At 43.3% G+C, this 25,239-nt stretch overlaps 1 protein-coding gene across 1 annotated transcript in view; it reads left to right on the top strand.

The window, feature by feature from the left end:
* WDR1 (WD repeat domain 1) overlaps positions 1-25,239 on the top strand; it is a 123,948-nt gene that overhangs the window by 62,032 nt on the left and 36,677 nt on the right. Inside the window, exons 6-7 of the mRNA XM_082252461.1 lie at positions 7,845-7,922; positions 17,449-17,529. Coding sequence (XP_082108587.1) covers positions 7,845-7,922; positions 17,449-17,529 — 159 coding nt within the window. The remainder of the gene's footprint in view (positions 1-7,844; positions 7,923-17,448; positions 17,530-25,239) is intronic.

Raw genomic sequence — 25,239 nt, forward strand, 5'->3', positions numbered from 1 at the left:
TTTTGTCAAGGCAGCCCTGAAGAATCCAGAAGGTACCTCGGGTTCCCTGGTTGAAAAAGGCTGACCTAGATGATCTATGCACCAAGGGGGAATAATATAATCCACTTACTTCTCCCCCTAATCTGTCCAATTTAGTGCCTTCCAAAAACGCTTCTGTGACCATGAAGGTGCTGGGGATCAAATTTTGTTCTGTATTCGAACAATGTAAGCATTATTAGGTTTATTTTTGCACATTGATCTTTTTCAGTGGGAATGCACAACATTTTTGATCTTTTAGATTTTCCAAGCCCCTTTTTTTTTTTTTTTTTTTTTCTTTTTTTTTCATTTGCTCTTCTAAATTCTAGGATTTCTCACTGCAGGTCATTTGTAAGCACCTCCCAGTCACATTTTTCACTTTCTGGTTTCAGCTCCGGTTTTCCTCGGGTTTTGCTTACTTAAATAGCCCAGACGATGCTAAATAAGTTATGACTTTATTTCCATATTTACCCAGCATGAGTAAAGGCGAAAGTTAAGCAAATTACAGGAAGTGGCTGCGAGGCTTGTTTTGTGTAACTCTGCCAGAATGTCCTTCATCTGACTCTTCATTGTGTTTTTTTTTTTTTTTTTTGTTCTGCATCACTTTCAAATGTAATGACTTATCTGCTGGTTTAGGGAATATAGTTGACAGTAAACCTATTTTATAAATTACAACAGTATCTGTCTGATTTTTCTAACTTGAAGTGGAGCAATGAAACCAGCTTCAGAGTCTGTATGTGTGTTGTTTTTTTATTTATTTTATTTTTTTGGGGGGGGTTTCCCATGCGTGTGTTGTTTTTTTTTTTTTTTTTTTTTTTTTTTTTTTTTTTTTTTTTTTTTTGGCAAACCGTTGTAAAATATTGCAAGTTTGTATTGACTTTTTTATTTTCAGTAAATTTGTAAAATGCATTCATCCAGTTAATCGTATACATGGTGTTAAAGAGGAAGTAAACCCTCCTCTGACACTTTTAGGTAAGCCTATATAAAGGCTTACCTATAGGCAGTGTAAATATCTCATAAACATGTACCGTTTAGGAGATATTTACCTTACATGCAGCCAGTGACGTCACTGGCGCATGCGCTCTGAAGGAACGGCCGCTGGTGCCCGTTTCTTCAGAGCCCCGTGCCGTGACCGTCGGCTCCCACGCGCGTGTGCGGGAGTGACGTCACCACGGCTCCGGCCAATCAGATGACCAGATGCCGCGATCCCGGAAGACGGGCGACTGGACAGGTTGCCTGTCATACAGGTGAGTGAGCGGCACGGCGGGGGGTCGTTCTTAGGTAAGTATTTCATAATGAGCTAGTATGCGATGCCTACTAGCTCATTATGTGTTTCTCTTTCAGGTTACAGAAAAAAAAAAAAATGTTCATGGGTTTACAACCTCTTTAAAGATTGCAAGTATCAGTCTGGTAGAGGGCCAAAAATAGTCAAATAAGAACGATAATGCGAAATCCCAAATCCTTTTCCCAAACTTTTTCTTATTTTCTGTCCCAGATTGTCACTAACCCCAGCACACAGTCAAGGGCCTATTTTTGTAAAGCAGTCAGAGTGACTTTTACTAAATACTCCCTGCCGGTGAATCAATGTAATTTAAAAACAAAAACACCAGGAAGATTCACCTGCAGTAAATGTTTTGTCAGTGACCGCTTATAACTGCTTTTATAATTATGCCCCATAATCTGCTAAGAAGTTCAGTTATGGCCTGTCAGTAGTAAGAAAAGAGCCATTCCATACATTGCAGGCTTTATGGAATTTATTAGGGTATTTCCTCTTTTGGAAAAGGATTTTCTAAGACCTTATTAGCAACCATTTGTTTCCAAAGAGCTAATATAGCTGTAGCACAGGGGACATTCACCACAGGGAGTTGGTGAATTTGTTTGTTTTTATGAATATGGCTGGCCATAACGAGTCGGAATACACTTATCAGTGCAAACAGCAATGATCAAGAGAATTTCCAGCAGGCTGATCCATCAATCTACTTACAACTAGCCTACCTATACATTGATTAAAATGTGGCCGGTCCTACTGAACCAGCCAAATTTCAAACTGTATATGGCTGGCCTGAGGAAGAGCATTCTTCTAAGAAAAAAACAATATTTTGTTAGTAGTGCCATTGCCATACTTTGAACTAACTAAAAAAAAAAAAAAAATAATTTTTAATTTTTTTTTTTCCCCCCCGTTTTGGCTAGAGTAGAGGGGGATTAAAACACCTGTCAGGTTTTTATTGCTTTCTGTACCCTGTTAGGGAGATTCACTCTCTATTTGTCCTTTTAACCATTATCATAGAAAGTAAAAGAAAATCCATCACCAGTTATTTTGTGGTCTTTGCTGGTAAGGATAGTTAAAAACACATGAACAGAAATTCTTTGTTTAATACTGCTCTACATAGTTTATGTTTTACCTGTTCTAATTTAAAGGCCGAGTTCACATTTTGAAAAAATAAAGGCACATTTTTTATATTTTGCAGAGCATTGCACACACTATCAGCAGATCGTGGGTCCATCTCTGGCTCCAATAAGAGTGATCTGTGCTGAAGTTTCCTATTTTCTTTTTTCCTTTATCCCGGCTCTATTGCTAAAAGAGAAACTTTTTCTATCAGGTAATTTCTTGACACCTAGGAGAATTCTAATACAGAAGATTTCAACCTGCTTGAGAAATCTTTAGACAAAACTCCTCGATTTTCAAATTGTTGTTACTCAGTTTAGTTGGCTTTACATGGTGACCACCATCTGTGAGAACTCGGGGTTGCTGAATGTAAGCCAAATGCTTACTTTAGTTTGTAGGATACCAATAGTCCTCACTGTCCTATACTCCCTTAAATTCTGGATAGTCTAGCCCTTTGATTATAGCTGAGCTGTTCAGCTGCCAGCTGCGGGGGGTCCATTGATGTCTCCAACTTTATAAAGTTTGGAAGGCTCTAATATGGTGTTTGCTATAAGCAGACACAGTTGTGTCACTTAGCGGTGTACACATCGCAGTGACAGGGCCAGGCCTCATTAGACAAGTCTGTGCCGCTCCTTCATTGTTAATTATTATATGCGTTATAATTCCCAGCTGGCAAGCTCTGGGCAGACATACAACACGGAGGTCCTTTATGTTTTATCCTTTCTGTGTTCTGTTTGGGTCTCAAACAATTCAGTCCTGGCTGACCCTCTTAATGAATCTCTTGCTGCCTGATTCCGTCTGACTGCCGAATGCATGTTACAGGGAAAGCTGTCTGCTCTGTTCTATGCAGCATCTTTCAGTGGACTGCTGACATTTGGGGGGATTTTCAGGAAGAGTCTCATTTCAGTATACATGAATGCGTATTAATACTTCAGTTAAGATTTCCTAAGAGCTAAAGTTATATTTGTGGAGCAATATTTCTATAAAGAAAATTGAATAACGCAATAGAAATTAAGAAAGGGACAATGCTTTTTTGAACTTTTTGTAAACTTACTGTATATATTATATATACTGTATATATTGCTTTTTTTATCTTCTGAAGCCTGTGTGAACAAAGCCATATATGTCCCAGAAACCTGCAAAGATCCAGTGGAGGTTTTAAGGCGAAGGTCACTTTTTTTTTTTTTAACTAATAATTTAAAAAAATTAATAAATGCACATGTTTTTGCAGGAAAAACGTGCATTTAATATATTTTTTCCACAGGAGCCTACATTATCAGTGGATCCGTGAGTGCAATATCAGGCTCCCACTTGCACTTCCTTGAGCTCTCTGTTTGGGCTTTCAATCAGAAAGTTGGAGGAACTTCAGAATGGACTGAGTGTGCTGATTATTATTGAGAACTAATGCCTCGTTTCCACTGAGCGGAACGGTTCGGGTCGGTACAGTTTGGAAGGGTTAGAATGGTCCGGTCTATTCAGGTGAGCGTTTCCACTGCAAGTCGGGCCACCAGGGACCATGCGGGGTTTACACCAAATGAGGTGTTTGTTTTGCTCTTTCATTTGACGTGAGCATTGATGGTTTCCTGTCCGCCAATCAGAGGACTCTATCGTGTGACGCCAGTAGCTCCGCCCTAACCGTACCGTACCATTTCCTATGGCCCTACATCTGAAGCAGGACCAGGAATGGTGCGGTTTGGTTCGGTTGTATGGGCCACTTTCATAATGGAAACACTCAAATTAGCGTACCGAACCGACCCGAACCGATCCGCTCAGTGGAAACGAGGCATTAAAGTCCATCTGCTGTGGTGGTGGGTGGGACTTGGATGTTTGTACATTCACACATCTGATTTTTAAATGTGACAGCGGCTGCGGGGATAGGAACCCCTGCATGCTGTCACAAGAGGTGGGGAAGGTGATCATCTAGGAGCAGTATGCTGGGGGGTGCTTGCACGCTTGATACAAGCGTAACACGTTCTTAAAGGTGAACGCGACCTTTAGTCCCAGTTAATATATATGCAATGCCAAAACCAGCCCAATTCCAGTGCGGGTTCCCGCATCGCATGTCACCTTGCCGGCGGTTCACACTGACATATGCGAACCGCTGCAGGTGTCAATGCAAAGTTAGTGACAACCCCCCCCCCCCCCCCCCAAAATTGGATCACAGTGTGAACTGCCAAATGGTTCAGGAATCTGATTGCATGGGATCCGATTTAATTAAGTGTATATCAAAAAAGGATCCTACATCATTTTGGTGCAAATGCAATGCAAATTCAGCCATACAGTCTGTATGGCTGAATTCACATTGCATGTTATCTGCACAGCAGTGCGGTGCAAATCACATGCAATGTCTAACATCGCACCAGTGTGAACTCAAGCTGACTGGATCTGCTGAAATTTGTGCCAGGTGTGATCCTATTGGCATCAACCAGCTCAACAAACTTGGACTGAAAAAAAAAAAAACCCCAAAGAAGCAGAGTGGAAAGTTGATACCCATGCTTCCTATCAGATGCAGTCACTATTTAGGTATTCAAGCAGCCACAAGTGTCATGGCTGCTTGAATATAATAGCTGGCAGCAGAGATTCCACTGTTGAGCACAGATGGAAGAAAAAGAAAATGTTAACATTCTGTGTATATGGCTAACCTTAGACCTGCCTTTACACAAAGCAGCAAAATCTGCTTTGGATCTGCTACAGCAAGGGGGCATAGGAGGAGTGTTTTTTTTTTTTTTTAAGTAGCTGACTTGTACATCATTATACAGTGTTTGCCTAATTCACTTTCTTTTGTAAGGTGACCTAAGTGTGACAAGTGATGACACTCATCCTTGCAGTAAAAGTAGAGTAGGTATCTATCCTGTGTCAATTATTCATTAGTTTTCTGCTGGAAGTTGCAACACTCTGCCACTGAATACAGGCCAGGCACTGTGTGATCGTTACCTAGAAAGATGGGTAGAAGACCACCTCCTAGAAGGAAGAAAAAAACTTATTTTTTTAATCTTTCAATAGTTTTTTTTATTGAAATAAGAAAACAGAGTACAAAATTAGAGTGAAAGTAGATGTTTCCACCCAGAGCAAGGGTGAACATAAACGTAGAGTGTTGCATTAGCTTATAAACGTAATAAGCTTAAAATCCATATACGATGAAGTGCATACTTTAAGCAGAAATAGGACTGCAACATCCGTCCATGGACAAGGAGAGTGTTGAGTCCAAGGTAAGGAGGAGAGGCAAGAAAAGCAGAATGAGCAGAAAGTGGGACAGGAAGGTTCTAAAGTAGACTTTTAGGCTTCTTTCACACGGTCCGCCTCCGCAGGCGGATCCGTGTTGCTCAGCGGGGATCGATCTGCGATCCCCGCTGAGCCGGGCGGATGACAGCTCCGTCTCCGCTTGCAGAGCAGAGAGGGAGGTGTCTCAGCACCCGCTGCCCTCTCTGGGGATCGGAGGAGAGCGGACCGCTTGTCCGCTCTCATCAGATCTGCTCCGCTCCGATTACTGAATGGATGGAAAAATAGGGTTTCCATCCGTCCAGATTTCAGCACAGGATCGGATGCGGGTGTCAGCGGAGGTGACCTCCGCTGACACCCGCTGCCCCATAGAGCTGCATGGAGGATCCGATCAGATCCGCCTAAAAAACTGACAGGCGGATCTGATCGGACCGCCCGTGTGAAAGAGCCCTTACAAAGGAATTGCAAATACTGAAAGTTACAATAGGGCAGTAGTTTTACTTTTGTCTCTGTTTGGTCAGAGACACTGGAAGGCATGGTTTTCCCCTCCTGTGGGGACTTCCAGGGAGAACATCACTGCAGGTTACTAAGAGAAATGCTTCTGGGATGTGCTAGTCATGGAGATCAATGTTTGTGGAATTTGTCAGGTGAGGTTTGATTTGGCGAAGAGACATTCCATACAACAATGGTCGTTGATAGTAGAGATGAGAGTATAGTGTTGGTGGAAGTGGGTCCTTCCAAGCCCATGCTAGGGTTACACATGCTGCCATTAAGATGTGAGTTAAAATTGGAAGGAATGTCTTGGGCCAAACAGAAGGGTGTAGACCATAGAGAGCCTAAAATGGCTTGTTTTATTCGAAAAAGGAATTGTCTCAAAAAACGTGAAATCTTTCTGCCCACTTAATTCCTCGTGGTTTTGACTTTGAAATCTTTAATAAGCTAAGTGAAAATTCAATTTCCTTGATGAACAGATGTTAGAGGTCCATTCTGTTTCAAAGCATGTGAAGTGTTCTGTATCATTCATTTCAATGGCATGATTTTCTTCTGTGGGTTTATTGAATGCATTTAACCTCCCTGGCGGTATGATTCTTTCCGATTTTTAGATGCTGAAAGCGGTACCATTATTTTGCATGTAATTCTTAATGAGCAGCCCAAACCAACTATTTACATTTTTTTTTTTTTTTTTTTAACTGTACGTTGTTCTTTATAACTTCTCGGGTATGATAAAGTTTGAAACCACAAAATCATAAATTATAATATAATAAACTATAGACACATATGATTCCCCCTTAGCCGTCTATGAACCATCTAGTTGACTCACCATACCTCTTCGCTAGGACGTTGGGGGGTCCCTCTCTCGTGCTCTGTGCCTTTTTCTGCCCAGTAATGTGCTTTCACTATGTGCATTATGATGTGCCTCATTGTGTCTGTAAACATATGATTTCATAAGGTTTCATGGGACCATTGGCTCTCAGTATACTTTCCTGTGTACACTGTATGATCTTTTTTTCAATAAAAATTTTTTATGGAAAAAAAACTATAAATAAGTTAATGTGTGTGTGTGTGTGTGTATATATATATATATATATATATATATATATATATATATTGTGTACAGTAAAACTGCAGGAAAGGGCATTGGGGGGCAAACTAATGTGAATTTATCTTATTTTGTAATGTATCAGTGTGTTTTTACTATTTAAATTTGCCGCCGGTTCCATTGCCCTGCGAGCGTCACATTGCAGGAGACTGAAGCCGGGGCACACAAAGCTTTGGGAGGAAGATCCGCCGCCGGGATACATCGCTGGATCTCAGGGACAAGGTGAGTACCCTCTCTTACAGGATCCAGCGATCTTCCTAGCGGCTTTTGGCACTGAAATTTATCCCCGAGCCACACTCGGGAATACAGCTAGGAAGGTTAAACAAACCTCAATATTATTGTGCAATTTCCAAACAAGTTCATCTTCCATAGTACTAAATGGCACCACATGGCAAATGTACTGTTCATTCATAGAGCCTCACAAAATTCCTTTACACCAAAGAGACCACGCAGAAAAATTTGTGCAAAATTTTAATTTGGGCTGTGATTGATATTTTTTGTTTTCATACGTTTTGTAACGGACTTTGTTTTAAACTACAATGGCTAGAAATTTGTGACCGATATGGAATATCTTGATTAGAAATTATATAAATGTTTTTTCTTTTCTTTCCTCTTCAAACATAGGACCATAGTCGCTTTGTAAACTGTGTGCGGTTTTCACCCGATGGAAACAGATTTGCCACTGCAGGTGCTGATGGTCAGGTATGTTAGACACCAAAAGCTGCTTTTCACTAAATCTTCATTCCCAAACTGTACACACTGCAACTACAAATGTGACTACTGCTTTAATATTTCACAGGTATAGAGAGCAGCCAATTAATCATTGACTGTGTACACAACCCGTGGTAATACCTTAGATTTATTTACTATTTTTGCCAAAACAAATAACTTTAACACTGAGGCCCCTTTCACACAAGCGGACCGTTCAGATCCCCCTGTCCGTTTTTTAGGCCGATCTGAACAGATGCCCCATGCATCTCTATGAGGCATTGGATGTCAGCGGAGACATGTCCGCTGACCTCCGATCCGTCAAATCCGGACGGATGTAAAACCCATTTTCCATCCGTCAATCGGATGAGAACAGACGGTCCGTTCTCATCCGATTCCCCCATGGAGAAAAATGGGGACCTGACAGCGCTGTCTCCGCACACAGCGCAGAGACACAGCTGCCATCCGCCTGCTCAGCAGGGGATCGGCGGATCGATCCCCCGCTGAGAAAAACTGAGTCTGACGACGGACTACCGTGTGTGAAAGGGGGACTAAATCTGGTATTTCTACTCTGGTAACCAAATGTTGGCAAGAGCTGCTGTTGAACAGCAGCATAGTGCCCATTCTGTATGCTCAGTCACCAGGAATATTCCTAGTATAGACATGTTCCTTTTTTGGGCTGCTTATATAATATCTATTTACTTCTGATGTTTGAGGAAATCTTTTTTTACATTTTTTTTTTCCCACTTATCGATTTAAAAGGAAAGTGCCTTTAAATTGAATCACACACATTACCATCCGATTCCAGTTTAGTTAGCCTATAATATTTAACCTATGTTTTTTTGTACCAGTATCAGTTTGGGGCAAAGCAAAGGGTAATTTATCGATTTTATAAAACCTTCCCCCATTCTCCCTCTCCTGTTGGAGCCCCTCGAAATATTCAGTACTTGTGGGTGTTAGGGAGCATGTGATCTACTTTTTCCCATAGGATGTAGTGCCTGTATGGCCAATCACCATGCCTGATTTAATGTAATGTGGTACAAAATACAGTATAGATTTATATTTTTCTATTTAAGTTTATTTTTTTTTTATTTAAAACGCACACGTATTTGATCCCCTGCTGATTTTGTTTCCTTTGCCCACTGACAAAGAAATGATCAGTCTCTAATTTTAATGGTAGGTTTTATTTTAACAGTGAGAGATGGAATACCAACAAAAAGAAATCCAGAAAAACAGATTTCAAAAAAGTTATGAATTGAGTTGCATTTTATTCAGTGAAAAGAGTATTTGACCCCTTTGCAAAACATGACTTAGTACTTGGGGGCAAAACTTGTTGGCAGTCAGGTCAGACGTTTCTTGTAGTTGGCCACTTGGTTTGTACACATCACAGGAGGGATTTTGTCCCACTCCACTTTGCAGATCCTCTCCAAGTCATTAAGGTTTCGAGGCTGACAGTAACTCGAACCTTCCGCTCGCTTCACATATTTTCTATGGGATTAGGGTCTGGAGACTGGCTTGGCCACTCCAGCACCTTAATGTGCATCTTCTTGAGCCACTCCTTTGTTGCCTTGGCTGTGTGTTTTGGGTCATTGTCAAGCTGGAATACCCATTGACGACCCATTTTCAATGCCCTGGCTAAGGGAAAGCGGTTCTCATCCAAGATTTGAGGGTACATGGCCCCGTCCATCGTCCCTTATGATGCAGTGAAGTTGTCTTGTTCTCTCAAACACCCCCAAAGCGTGAGGTTTCCGCCTCCATGTCTGGCTGTGGGAATGGTGTTCTTGGGGGTCATAGACAACAATCCTCCTCCTCCAAACACGGCGAGTTGAGTTGATGCCAAAGAGCTTAATTTTGGTCTCATCTGACCACCACACTTTCACCCCGTTCTCCTCTGAATCATTCAGATGTTAATTAGCAAACTTCAGACGAGCCTGTACATGTGCTTTCTTGAAAAGGGGGACATTGCGGGTGCTGCAGTATTTCAGTCCTTCACGGCACGACACTGTTCTCATGATCATTGAAACTCCAGAACGTGAGATCTTGCATGGAGCCCCAGACCAAGGGAGATTGACAGTTATTGTTTCTTCCATTTGCGAATAATCACACCAACTGTTGTCAATCTCTCACCAAGCTGCTTGACGATAGTCTTGTAGCCAATTTTAACCTTGCGTAGGTCTATTAGGTTTTCCCTGACATCCTTAGGCTCCATGTACATGGGACGTTGTTAAAAGTCCCTTTGAATGCTGGAATTTTTAGGACGTTTGAAACGTCCGTTCGGTCGCGTTTGTACCCGCGTTTAGCGGGCATTTGCGTTTAGAACCGTTCCAAGAGGTCAAAAAAAATATTCCCCTTTTAAAATGGAAAAAAGCGAACGCTAAACGCGGGTCATCGCGTTCGGTCGCGTTTTTGCATTTGAAACGCCGGGAAACGCACGTTCGAACGCAAATAATTGCGTTCTAAAAAAAGTCCCTGAACACAACTGCCTGCAAATGACTGTAAACGACCATGTGTACATGGACAGATGAGATAAAATGTAGATGGGTTCAGGGCCTTCTAAAAAAAACGCCCAACTGCTCCTAAACGGCCATTTCCAGCGTCCCGTGTACATGGAGCCTTAAACACCTCTTTGGTCTTGGCCATGGTGGAGAGGCTTGAATCGGATTGCTTCTGTGGACAGGTGTGTGTTTTTTTTTTTTTTTTTAATACAGGTAACAATCTGAGATTAGGATCACTCCCTTTAGGAGAGGGCTCCTAATCTCAGCTCGTTACCTGTCCAGAAGACACCTAGGAGCCAGAAATCTTGCTTTTTGATGGGGGATCACATACTTATTTCACTCATTAAAATGCAAATTAATTTAAAACTTTTTTGAAATGCGTTTTTTTTTCTGGATATTTTTCTTTTGTTCGGTCTCTCACTGTTAAAATAAACCTACCAATAAAATTATAGAAAGATCATTTCTTTGTCAGTGGGCAAACATACAAAATCAGCATGGGATCAAATATTTTGCCTGTGTACACACTCACACACTCTCACTGTGTTTAGTGTATTTTTTCTCTAATCGTCTTCCAGGGCAGCATCTGAGAGATGGGCTTCTCTCACCTGAAACAGGAGAAACAATAGTCCACCATTATTTAAAAATATCAGTCATACCTGCATGCCTCAGTTTGGTTGTGTTTCCTCCAGGTCCACAGGAGCTGCAACTTTTTTTTTTTCCCAATCCCTATGCTAATTGCAGGGGACTCCCTGCCCAGCCTCCTATCCAGCTCAGTGGGCTTTGGGTAATGCAGATCAGGGGCAGCATATTGGGGCAAGCTGGCCCCCACCTGAGGTTTCACCCCTACTGAGGGGTATGCAACCATCCCCCCCCCCAGCTGTACAAAACATCAATGGCATTTCCCCCCAAAGAGGCCTCTGCAACTGGATTGAGCCAGATATCCGGTCACCACATCCTCCTGGGACCGGCTTTTCACGAGCTGCCTCTCCGGTCAACAGAGAACAGGCGATCCACGCTGCTGGAGGAGCAAGATGGCGGCAGGCGTGTCTTTTCCGGAGCCTCTCAGCACTTATGGTGATGCACTTTCAGTCCGCAGCCATTGTGGTGAAGGCAGAAGTTGGACGACAGAGCGTAGCACTTTCGCTGATGTCCCTTCCGGGAGGCGGCGCAAGTTTTAAAAAAGGGGAAAAAAAAAAAAAAGTCAGATGGACTATCTTCCCCAATGAAGCAGCAGGCTGTAAGGACACCAGGAGAGCAGATGGCAGTGCAGGTATGGCCACCAACCTGCATGGGGTCAGCTGGGGGCGAGGCTGTAGCAGGAAGCAGTTAAAAAGCCCCCTATGCAGGAGTTTTTTCTGAGACTGACTATGTTGGATGCTTCCCCACCCAGCCCTGCAGATCCTGCCTGTCAGGGCAGCTCCAAGGTAAGCCAGAGAGCAAAGGGCAATGACCAGCAGCAAGGCATGCGTCCCTTGCGGTGTCAGGTTTCCTCCAGAAAGGAAAAAAACATTCTGCCAAAAATGCATCAACAAAATGGTGGCCAAGGAATCACAGGGGTTTCTTTAAAGCGGTTGTAAACCCAAAATGAAAAAAAAAAATGCAAGACAAAGGCATAATGAGTATGCATCGCATACTAGCTCATTATGTATTACTTACCTTAGAACGAAGCCCCGACACGGACCCCCGGACATCGCTGCGGGCGCCACCATGATCCCTCGCCGTCTCTTCCGGGTTCGGCCGCTCCGGCGCTGTGATTGGCCGGAGCCGCGATGATGTCACTCCCGCGTATGCGCGTGCAAGTGATTTTCCGGCAAGCTAAACTGAAGGTCCCCCCCGGACCTTCAGAGCGCATGCACCGCTCGCGTGAGCGGCTGCATGCACTGCAAATATCTCCTAAACCGTGCCGGTTTAGGAGATATTAATTGTACCTACAGGTAAGCCTTATTATAGGCTTACCTGTAGGTAAAAGTGTAAAAAAGCGGGATACTACCGCTTTAAAGAAATGATTATCTCCTTCAAGAAGGAAATATAAAGCACGACTGGGCCACTACGTTCGGCCATAGAAAAGCTGGAGGTTCCAGCAAGCTCCAGCCAGATTAGTACCTCATCTGCCAGTAAGCCATCCATCCCCTTTGGGAGCGGGGAAGAGGTTGACCTAGCAAAGCAGGAAACAGATTTCAGATGGCTCAGAATCCGAAGATGGCTTATGCTTGGACTCAGTTGAAGATCCAGCATCAGAAGACATGCTTTTTCCCTCAGAAGACACAGACAATTTGCTGACAGCAATAGGAGATATGCCCGGTATCAAAGAGCAAAAAGTTGCAGAGCTTTCCTTACACGCTAAGATGTACAAAGGCCGAAAAAAACAACATTTCCAGTACATGAGACTCTGAAAAACTTAGTCAAATAATGGAAAGAGTCGAAAAAGAAGCTCTTAATACCAGCTGCGATAAAGCGCAGAAATCCTTTTAAGCAGAGGAGGATACAAAATCCTGGGCAAAATGCCTTAAAGTAGATCCCTCCCTCGCAGAATTGCAAACAAGTCTGACTTAGCCTTTGACAACTCCGGGATCCTCAGTGATCCAATGGATAAAAAGATTAAAGGCACTTCTAAAGAGCCTCGGTAGCTGGAGCAGCAAACCTAAATCCAGCTATAGCTTCCACCTGCATGGCTAGGACCTTGTTAGTCTGACTGAGGCAGCTGCTAGGAGATACCCCCAAGAGAAGAATTGGTAAAGACCATACCCACACTAACCAGTGCGGCAGCATTCCTTGTGGATGCTTCGGCAGAAACTGCGAGGGTATCAGCCAGGACCACTGGTTTAAATAATTCTATCAGAGCCCTGTGGCTGAAGTCATGGGGAGGGGACATCGCTTCCAAAAATAGATTGTGTGGCATCCCCTTCACAGGCGATTTCCTTTTGAACCTAACTTGGAAACAGTTCTGGACAGAACCGCAGCCAAAAATAAAGGCTTTCCTCGAACCAAAAAGACGCCGGGGAAAGCGTCCTTTCGTCAGTCCAGGAGATTTAATAAAACGGGCCAAAGAAGCTCTGGATACAAAAAAAAGACAAGGGAGACTTTATCCTCAAGCCTTCCACTCAAAGAAACCAAAAGCAATTACGGTCTCCAGGTGGCGGGCAGACTTGGCAACCTTTTTATTCTTCGTACGACAGCAGGTTACTCAAAGTTTTCCACTCGCGCCCCCCCCCCCCCCCCCAACCAAGTACCGGGTGAGGACACTCCCGAAAAAGGCACAGACCAAGCAGAGGCCTTTTTTATCTGCATTAGAAAACCTACTAAAACAAAGTGATTTGTCATGTATCGCTGGAAGAGGGAAAAAAACAGGAGTTTATGTGCACATATTTGCGAGAAAGAAGCAATCGGGCAAGCTAAGGTTTATACTGAACCTCAAAGCACTCAACAAAAAGAGAAGGTACAAGAGATTCAGGATGGAGTCCATCTACTCGGCCAGGAATATCCTTCCGGCAGGAGTATTCATAGCTACAGTAGATCTGCAATATGCATACTTACATGTGCCGATAAAGTCATCAAAGATACCTAAGATTTGCGGTCCAGAGTCCGACTATCACTCTACACTTGCAGTACATAGCTCTACCTTTCAGCATCTCTTCTGCACCCAGGAGTTTCTTGAAAATAATGTCAGAAGCCCTAAAAAACCTAAGACAGCAAGGCATAGGCATGGTGCCATACCTAGACAATCTGTTGTTTTTGGCCGATTCAGCAGACAGCCTGGAAGCCAATATGCACAAGAGCATCTCCTACTTGCAAAGCTTAGGATGGATTTTGAATGAAGAAAAATCGCAATTAACCCTGAGCCAGTCATATACTTGGGCTACATATTGGATGCCAAAATAACCAAGATTTTCCTGACAAAACGAAAAAGTCGAGAAAATCACAGAAGCGATAGTATCCCTGATGGGGGGGACCAAATTCATGACAATCAGACAGTGGATGACAGTGTTGGGACTAATGATGTCCTCAATTCTGGCCATCGCCTGGACACAGCTGCATATGAGGCCTCTACAAAATCGAATCCTAGCCTGATGGGATGGCAAGCCATCATTTCTAGCGACAAAATATTTTGGTACCTTGTTCAATCAAAACAACGTTCCAGTGGTGGCTCAGCCCGGTAATTTTACCTCAAGGGACGCAGACCAATCCGGTGCGTATCACTATGGATGCCAGCACTCTAGGATGGGGATTGCATATGGTGGATCACTGCATTCCAATAAAATGGAACCACCATTGGTCTCAAGCATCCTCAAACTTGAGGCGCTAAAAGCTTTCCAACCGTTCAGGGCAAATATGTCTGGATTGTCAGACAACGCCACAACTGGGGCATACCTGAACAGAAAAGGGGGAACAAAATCTTATGGGTCTGACCGAAATTACTGTCACGGGGCAAGAGAAACATCAGAACCATCTCTGCCATCCATCTGAAGGAAACGGACAACACGCTGGCAGACTTCTTAAGTAGAAGTCCTAAAACAGAAGGAATGTTTTCTTGATTTAAAAAAAAAAAAAAAAAATCTTCTTGTGGATCACCCAAGCCTGGGGGGTCCCCAAAGTGGATCGGTTTGTGCCAAGAATAAATATGAAACTCCCAAAATACTTCTCCCTGAACCCCACAGATGGGCACATCGGTGTAGACGTGTTCAACCAAAGCTGGGTACACCAGCTGTGTTATGCAATTCTTCCAACTGCCCTAATGCCAAAGCTGGTGCAACAGATCAAGGAAGAAAGGGCGATAGTGATACATATTGCACCCCAGAGGCCATGATTCAGTCACTTAAAAAAAACCTCTGTGTTCTGCCACATCTAACACTTCCAGACATGTCAAACTTCCTAACGCAGGGGCCAGTCAACCACCCTAACTACAAGGTTATGAAGCTCTCAGCCTGCTTTCTGAAAAGGTGAGGCTACAGAGCAAGGGTCTGTCGAACAGGGTGATTGACACCATTTTAGCCAGCAGAAAACCCGTGACCAGAGCCACTTGCGAAAAAGTGAGGAAAAAGTTTGTCTTCTAGTACGGGAGCAAAGGGAACACCCTGACAAGGGGACTATTTGAGTAATCTGAGATTTCTTACAGGAAGGAGTGGACAAGAGCATTTCCCATAACACTTTGACGGTCCAAGTGGCAGCTCTATCTTCCTGCCTAGATATCAGGCTGGCAGAAGACCCACCAATAAGGTTCCTTCTCTCGTTTAAAAAGAGCCAGACCCACGAAGTTCAGCAGAATCCTAACATGGGACCTCTCCATGGTACTTAAAGGATTCCTCTCTGCACCCTTTGAAGCATTGGAGCATATCTTACACAAAAAACAGTACTCCTAGTGGCGCGTGTGTCAGCAAGGAGAGTCAGCCAAATACAGGCTCTATCCATGATAGAACCTTACTGTTTAATTCAGATGGATAAGATAATCCTCACCCCAGACCCAGCTTTTCTACCAAAAGTCTCCAACTTTCCACAGAACACAGGATATGGGTATCCCCTTTCTTTCAGGTTCGATGGATAGCAATAAAAGAGACACGTACAACAAGCTAGATGTAAAAAACAATTTGAATTGCTTACCTTGAAAGGACTAAGGATCGGCGAAAAACTACCACACTATTCATTCTCCACGCAGTAGTCAACAAGAGGAAGCAGGCCTCAAGTACGACAGCAAGATGGATAAAGCTTGCTATTCAGGCAGCTTACCAAGCACAAAACCTTTTCCCGCCGAGCAGAGTCAAAGCCCACTCGACCAGAGCTTGGGCATCATCTAGCGCAGAAAGGGCCGGGGCAATACTGGAGCAGATCTGCAGGGCAGTGACATGGTCGCGCTTCAATACCTTTGTAAGGCATTACCGCATCGACCCAGCTGTCCTGTCAGGACCAGACATTTGGTCGCAAGGTGCTCCGGACTTTATCCCCTCCCTAGTAGGTATTGCTTGATGCATCCTGCTGCCCTGGAAGAAATTTTAGAGAAAACAGAGTTGGGTACCTGGTAACCCTTTTTTTTTTTCTAAGAAGTCTTCCAGGACAGCACTCTTTCCTGCCTTAAACAACAATACAAAAGGAGTTTGCGGATTCATGAGTTTACTTAAGGGTTCCTTCCATGCTTTACAATTACTGAGGCACGCAGGTATGACTGACTTTTTTATAATGGGACTGTTGTGTTTTCTTTTTCCTGTGGGAGGAGCCTATCTCTCAGATGTTGCCCTGGAAGACTTCTTAGAAAAGAGTTACCAGATACCTAACTCTTCTTTTTTCTTTTTTTTTTTTTTTTTCTCCTCAGTTGGCAAATATAAAGGAAGGGGAAAGATGGTCAATAGACTAGTTCACTTAATCATTGTATTGTACAATCTGATTGTGAAGTTTTTGGACAACTTAAAGCTGTCATAAACCTATAAACAAAATAAGTTGCAGCTTATCAATCATTAGATGTGACTGTATTTTGTGTTTTTAGACTTTTTTTTTTTTTTTTTTCGGTTTTACCTAGTGATTTTGGCCAGTAACACACCTGTATTATACAGTCCCCACTCTGGATAAAGGAGCACAAGGGGGGTAGTTTTGAATGGCTGCATTGCCCATCTTGGCGAGGGAAGTGTTAGAAATATTAGCAGCTATAATATATACAGCAATAACTTGAAGCTAAACTCCAGTTGACACTTCAGTCAGTTACAACAGGTTTTTTCTTTTGGGATTAAGCTTTTGCATAAATTACATAAATTAATAAAAGCTGATCATTGTAGAGACCTCTGTTAGTGTTAAATGGTCGTTCTCATCCACTGCAAGAGCTTGTTCTTTTGTAAAAAACTGACTTACTGAAAGGCGCACCAGACGAAAAAAGAAAACGCCTAAAAAAATAAAAAAACTTTACAACCATCACATCTAAGAATTAGTAAACTGCAATATAAGGTTTTTGCGTTTGAGTTTACTACTGCTTTACCAAGAAAATTAATCGGTCTTATCCTTAGCCAAATGCTCAACTATTAGGTAATGACTAAATTTCTTCACAGATCTTTTTATATGATGGAAAAACTGGTGAGAAAGTTGGCCAGCTTGGCGCAGGAAAAGCTCATGATGGAGGGGTTTACGCAGTAAGTGCTGATTTCTTTTATACATACTTCCTCCTTTCTCTTGATGGCTGCTTTCTAAATTTTTTCTTTTTGTTGTATGACTACACACAGGTAGAATTTCTAGTATCTGCATAATCTCATGTTTTGCTTAATATTGTACAATCCCATGGTAACTTACTGTATGGGGAGCCTAATTGGAAAAGTAGAGTACCTGGAAGGGTTGCTAAACAGGCAGCAGGAGCCTTTCTGGACCATATATGAAAAAAGCAGCCATTGTCATATGGGGGTTTAACATAAATGTATGCAAATAGTAACCAAAAAGTTTGTCATTTATTTGAGGAGTGGAGCCAAGACTGCCCTGAAGCATGCATTTTTAAAAACCACGCCGGTAATAGCAGGCATAATACTCTCATCACAGGTTTCCCTTAACGTCTACATAAATCATAATAATATTCGCTTCAGTTTTGTCTGTCTGTTACCATTGTTTTTGTTAGATTTGTTTGAGAAGTGCAAAAAATACCTTTGATTCTACCAGAAATCCAGTGAGCCGATAACCACCTGTGTTCTCTGCCTCTTCTGACTATCGGCATAGTTTCCAGCTATCTTTGTTATAGGGAAGGGGGTAATGTGTTCTGCAGTGCTGTCCTTACGATGCTGCGCCTCCATAGATTAGTGCACTACAAGGCAATGCATTTGTCTTTTATTACATATGTTGTGTGTGCTGAGGGTCAAGTCTGTACACACTAGAATTTTCTTTTTGTTTAGCCCAGTGGGCTGAGACCGCCGTACTAAGTGATGTTAGTGCGGCGATTTCCCCCGCTGTGCCTTTGTATTCTGACAGGACTGCCCCCCCCCCCCCCCCCCCCGAGAAAACACACTGATTGGCTGCCAGCACTGGTCATAAACTGGGATTCCAGCATGCCTGTTTGACACAAGGCTGTCGTAAGACCAGCTTTTGTAGAGCCGGCAGCTGTACACATGGGTTGAATGTTTGTGGGTTCCTGCTGAACTGCCTGTTTTCAGCCAGTTTAAGGCCAATATTTCTCCCATTAATTTGCATACAAAAGTGTACACGTGGCCTTTAAAGTGGTTGTAAACCTTAGATATGAAATATGAACCAATCCTATCCTTGTGTACTTGTGTCAAATAGGAGCACATCTGCTGCTTTGTTCCTCAATCAGCATTAATAATTTCTGACCAGTTTTCTTGATGCCAAGAAGAAAAAGGTGACCGGGGTGGTATCTCCAGTTGATTGACAGCCTCAGCTCTGTTCCTGTGTGCAGGGGGAGGAGGGGGGGGTGTCTCTTCCCTCCAATAAGCTGTCAGAGCTCTCCTCACTGAACTCTGCAGAGTAACTTCAGCCCTCAGCCCACTTTTAGTCTGAACTGTGAACATAATGGTACAACTTATGTAGGAGTATTTATTTAATCTGAGATGGGTATACATGAGGGTTTACAACAACCTTTAAACGTACAGTAGTTATTCTTTATATCAGAACTCCAGTCAGGATTATGTCTACAATAAACTCAGGGCCTATTCAAACCAAAAACTGCACATTTTTGCATGTGCTGTGACATGCATTCGCTGCATGTTTTTTTTACGCTCCTTTGCCGTGCATTTTTCCTAAGCTTGCATCTCCTTAGATCACGTCCATATTTTTTTCTTTGGACTTTTATGTGCACTGCAGTGTATTGCAGTGCAATTTTGTACATTTATACATTTTTATGCGCGTTTCTGTGCATTTGCAGTGCAGAAAAACGCAGCTTGCTGTACATTTTTTTTTTTTGCACTGCAATTATGTGAACTATGCTCATAGCTCATAGGATAACCTGAATTTTGGACTGTCTATGCAGTTGGAGTGCAGTCAAAAATGCATCCCTCTGCATCTGAAGAGAATGGGGCCCTAAATGTCTCGTTATGTGCACTTGCTGCTTTTACACTGCCACAAATCTGTACACTGCAGATTACATTTTCTAAATTTCCATCCTTACCCGGAGTATAAACCTTTTAAGGGAAGTATTTTCAGTGAGCATCTAACATTCACCAGAAGCTGGTTTGATTTGAAGATCTCCCTCTAGTGGTTGTGTACATCAGGGATCGAGATTAGCACTCTTGGCTAAGATCTGCTTCATATAAAACATTAATGTGATTTAGAAATGCTGACACGTGCCCTGTCTGATTCATGAGCAAGGGAGATGCTAATGACATGTCCATTTTAAAGTTGGGCTTTCACACTGATGGCATTTTTTGCTGCACTTCTTTTTTTTTTTTTTTTTTTTCCCTGATAAAAATGCAATAAAAATCTCTAAATCCTATGGGACTCTTCACACTGTTCTGCTGGTGCAGTACATTTGAAAAGTCCTGCATGCTGCATCTTTGGTGCGCTTTTGAAAACCGCACCCAAAACGCAGCTCCCCATTGAAGTGAAAAGGAAAACCTGTCCACGCTTCCCAGGTGTATGCTAGGAATCGGGCACCCAGAAAACGCACAGGAAATGCATCAAACGCATATGCGTTTTTAATGCATTTTTGCAATGGACCAGTGTGAAAGCACCTGTAATGCATATCTGAACCAAAACAAAAAGTAATATTGCAGCCTACCAGTCTTTAGATGAAGAGGGCCTGCATTCTTTTTTTCCAGGCTAAGAACATTTTCGGCTAGTAAAAAAAAATACCCGATAATCTTGCCAGAAATTGTGTAGACGACTAGTCCCATCAGTCCATCATGTAATGGAAATGAAAAAAGGCAGCCATGTTTTAAGTCTGATTAACATTCATGTCTGCCACCATAGATCAAGAGTGGATGAAAAAATTTGTAGGCATGAAGGTATAGGAAGGGTATTTCTTTTCAGGTTAAAGTAAAGGAAAAAGAGCCTAAAAAAAAAAAAAAAAAAAAAAAAAAAAAAACAACAACAAATTCAGCCACTACATTGAAGGTTGAAGAACTTTTGAGTTGCAGTTAGACATATGCCGGTTTTCGGTAATTCGATATATCGCGGTATTGCATAGCCACAGTATTGTTATTGTGGCATTTTTAAAATACCGAGTTTCTCTGTCAAGTCTGCCTGACTTGTGAATTGATACATTTCAGTGAGCTGGATGACTCATTCACTCACACAGCTAACACCTATCAGCATTAAGTCTCCCAGTAACTATAAACAAAAATGATTACATTTGTATCTTTTCCTTCCCTCTGCCAGGGAGAAAGGAAGTTTAACCTCTTAAAGACTGGATCTTTTTCTGACACTTGTTGTTTGCAAGTTAAAATCATTTTTTTTTGCTAGAAAAGTACTTGGAACCCCCAAACATTTTATATATTTTTTTAGCAGAGACCCTACAGAATAAAATGGCGATTGTTGTAATATTTTATGTCACACTGTATTTGCGCAGCAGTCTTTCAAACGCAATGATTAGACTTTAATGAATAATAAAAAAAAAAAAAACGTAACAGTAAAGTTATCCCAATTTTTTTTTTTTTTGTTACACAGAGAATCGTGAGAGAATCGTGATCTTTATTCCAAGCTAAAAAATCGTGATTCTCATTTTGGCCAGAATCGTGCAGCTCTAATAAATATATATATATAATATATATATATATATATATATATATATATATATATATATATATATATATATATATATATATATATACACACACACGCATAGCAGCCCACATTACATTATTATATAGCCATCAAGCAGTGTCTACAAAAAATGCAGAAAGCTTGCCAGAGCAGGAACTGCAGGTTAGTCGCATGGTGCAAAAGCAGGATGGATTTCAAGGCCACTGAATTTTTAAAAAATGCTGCATGCACCTTTTTTCTGCGGAAAATGAGGGCATAGCAGCCCGTTCAAATCAAAGGGCTGCTATGCCTGTGCAAATGTGGGCCGCCAACCCGCATACATGTGAACCACCAACCCGCATACATGTGAACCACCAACCCGCATACATGTGAACCAGGCCTAAAGCAATAGTAAAGTCATTTATAAACAACACCTCCTTCAGGTTTAACCACTTCTTGACCACAAGGATTTGCCCTCTTAATGACCAGGCCATCGGATCGGAGCCGAGCGCCAGGACCAGTTATCACCAGTTAGGCCAGACACTGCTTGATGACCTATTTTAGGCCTGGTTCACAGAGTCTGTACTGACTGACTATATAATAATGTGCATAAGTGAACCAAAGCCCCTAAATTCAGCAATGAAATTGAAGTGAGGTGGAAATTTAATAATTTAATAATAGAATACCGTGATAATACCGTATACCGTGGCAAAACCTTAATCAATTAATCGCAGCATGAAAATCTGATACCGTCACAAGCCTAGTTGCAGTATATTTAATTTTAGGTTTAGATACACTTTACAGTATTTTTTCTCTTTAGTTTATTGACGGACACAGCTCCATATTTTCTTTGACCCTTGGGTTATACTGCTCTCCTTAGCAGTAGGTCACTAGGTGGAAAAGAATTGACTACGCCTATAGGGCAGTCCCAGGGGGTGTACTCCCACTTCCTGCTATAGGACTTCAGTTTTTTTTCTGCCTAGTCAGGAGTAAGCACCTAGCTCACTCCTGGGATCATTGGTCCTAGCATTTTTTCCTTTTTTAAACGGAACACGGGAGGTAAAAGGAATGGGAAAAGCTTCTACGCCAGAATTTTTAAGGGGGTCAGCATCCCCCGGAGCTGGCGGATCAGTTGATACAGGGGTTACAGTAGGTCTGAGATGCCTCTCTGGAAGCGGCCGTTTTGGCCTGCAGGGTGTCTGTGACAGCGGTGACTCTTCGCCGCATGATTTGCCTAAAATGCTGGTCTGCCGGCTAGGCCTCCAAAAAGGTGTTGACGGAGTTCCTATGGAAGAGATCATTAAAGGTCTCATGGAAGGTAAGAGCACTCTGCTTCCGCAGGTAACTAAAAGCAGAGAGCCTTCCCGCAAACGTGGGCCTGTCTTCTCGGCTCACAAGCGGCCCTTCTGTTCTGCATGGTCGCAGAACAAGGGTTCTAAATCCTCCCATACATTTTCGGGAGGTTCCAAGTTGGTAAATCAAAAGCTGGTTCCGCTGGCCCCACAGACAAGTCCTCCTCTGCCTGAAGGGGCGCCCTCACCCATACATACCCTGACCCCTTTGTGCAGGTTCAGAAATTCAGAATGGAGTCCATTTGCATGGTAGTGGCATCCCTTCATCAAGGGGATTTTCTGGCTCTCTATTGATATCAAGGACGATTGCCTTCATATCTAAATATATGCCGGGCACCAGCGTTTTCTTCGCTTTACCGTAGGCAAGGAACACCATCAATTCATGGCGTTACCCTTTGGTCTCACCTCAGCTCCTCGGGTGTTGGCCCCGGTGTTAGCCTTGCTCAGGCAGAGGGGGATTGTGGTACCTGGACGATCTCCTTCTGCGAGCAGATTCCCGTCTGTCCTACAGAATGATTTGGACATCACTGTGGGACCTCTACAAGAGTTCGGCTGGATGCTGAATTTTTAAAAATGCGCTTTGACTCTATCAAACATTTTGGACTACCTGGGCCTGACCCACTGGTCATCTCTCATGACTTGCATGCAAGTGCTGGGTTTGATGGTCTCCACCTTCGAGTCGGTTCCCTTTGCTCAGTTTCATACCAGACCTCTGCAAAAGGAGATTTTGGCCAAATGTTACAAGAATCCTCAGTCTTTGGACAATCTGGTCCTGTTGGGCCAGAGTACGAGAGAGGATCCTTACTGTGGTGGCACTGTTTCCCGGCACTCTGGCAGGGAAAGTAATTTCTTCCCCTGTACTGGACAGTGGTCTCCACGGACACCAGTTGGTCCGGGTGGGGAGGTGCCTTGGGCACAGAATCGGCACAGGGAGTTTGGTCTCGGGAGTCCAGCCTGCCAATCCATATCCTGGAAATTTGGGCGATCAGGCTTTGCCTGTCCCAATGGACGGAACGTCTCCAGGGGTGTCCGGTGATGATTCAATCGGACAACACCACGGCTGTGACATATGTCAGTCATCAAGGGGGCACCAAAAATGACCTAGTCACTAAAAAGCAAACTACCTCAGTCAGCAGGCCCTGAGTCCGGGCGAATAGTTTCTGCACCCGGTGGGGTTTCAACAACTTTGTCTCCAGTGGGGGACCCCCAGATGTGGACCTATTAGGCTCTCATCTCAACCGGAAGGCTCTGATGTTTGTGGCAAGGTCTCTGGAGTCTCTGGCAGATGCCGCAGATGCTCTTGTGGCCAGTATCATCCAATGACTTTCCCCGCTACAGCTTCTGCCGAGACTTCTCGGCAGAAGCTATAGCGGGGAAAGTCATATTGGACGATACTGGCGCAGAATCGAGGCCGAAGAGATTCCAGTCATTCTGGTGGCCCCAGACTGGACTCGAGGGTCTTGGTACGCAGGCCTGGTTAGACTGGTAGCTGATGCCCCTTGGCAACTCCCTCTCACAGAAGATCTTTTGTCTCCAGGACCGATCTTCTGTCCTGCTTTAGTCGCTGGCTTTAAAGGTTTGGCTATTGAGAGCCATGTACTGAGATACTGAAGGACAGAGGGTTGTCAGATTTGGTAATTCCTACTCTGTTAAAAGCTACAAAATTGAATTCTGGGAAGATTTATTATCGCGTTTTTGGAAGGCGTACATTAATTGGTGTGAGTCGCCCCCCCCCCCCCCCCCCGTTCCTTTTTCGGTGTCAAATCTGCTGGAGTTTCTACAAAGTATGAAGAGGTGTAGGTCAGATTTCAGCTTTGGCCATCTTTTTTTCAGTGCCCATTGGCCACGAATGGGTTTGCCATCTGGCTTCTCTGGTAAGGTCCTGGTGCCTCCATGGGATCTTAATCTGATAACTGTCGGTTCTTCAAAAATTGCCTTTTGAAAATATTTGAAGTTCCTCTGCTTACTCTATCACAAAAGGTGGCTTTCTTGGTAGCTATTACTTCTGCACGCTGCGTCTAAGAACTGGCTGAGTTGTCCTGGTGGATAACGGACAAAGTGGTACTACGTCCCTGTCAGTCATTCCTTTCTAAGCTCGTCTCGGGGGTTACACTTAAATGAAGACAGTGTTGCCTTCATTATGTCCTAAGCTGAAACGTCCAAAAGAAATTGCCTTGCATTCCCTGGATGTGGTTCAGTCGATCAGCAAATCGGATTCCTCGTTTGTCCTTACGGATGGTTCTCATAAAGGGCAGGCTGCTTCTGCTGCGACCATTTCCATATGGATCAGGCAGACGGTGGTGCAGGCCTATTCAATCAAGGGTCAGGCACATTCTACAGGGGGGCTTAGTGCCTCCTGGGGCTTCTGTATCAGGCGTCGGTGGTACAGGTTTACAAGGTGGCCACCTGGACGTCTGTACACACATTCACAAATTCAAAGTTTTGCAGGCTGCTGTTGCAGAGGCCTCTGTCCCATGAGGGTGTATTTTTTTTCTTGGTAAGTGAGCTCTAGTTGAGCTAAGTTTAGCCCTTTTGGGAAATATATTTATTGCTGTGTTTTTCCCACCCCTCTTGTTGACCTTGCTTTGGGACATCCCAAGGGTCAAAGAAGATATGGAGCTTTGTCCGTCATTGAACGAAAGAGAACTGGATTTTTGGCTTTACCGTAAAATCCTTTTCTCTGATCATTGACGCACACAGCAGCCACCTCTGTTGAGTTGGGTTATATACTCTTCTGACACCTCTTGTTACAAAACTGAAGTCCTATAGCAGGAAGTGGGAGTATCCCCACCCCACCCCACCCCCCACGACTGCCCT

The sequence above is a fragment of the Pelophylax lessonae genome, assembly GCF_965119305.1.
Source record: "Pelophylax lessonae genome assembly, chromosome: 1".
In the NCBI taxonomy this organism is placed as follows: Eukaryota; Metazoa; Chordata; class Amphibia; order Anura; family Ranidae; genus Pelophylax; species Pelophylax lessonae.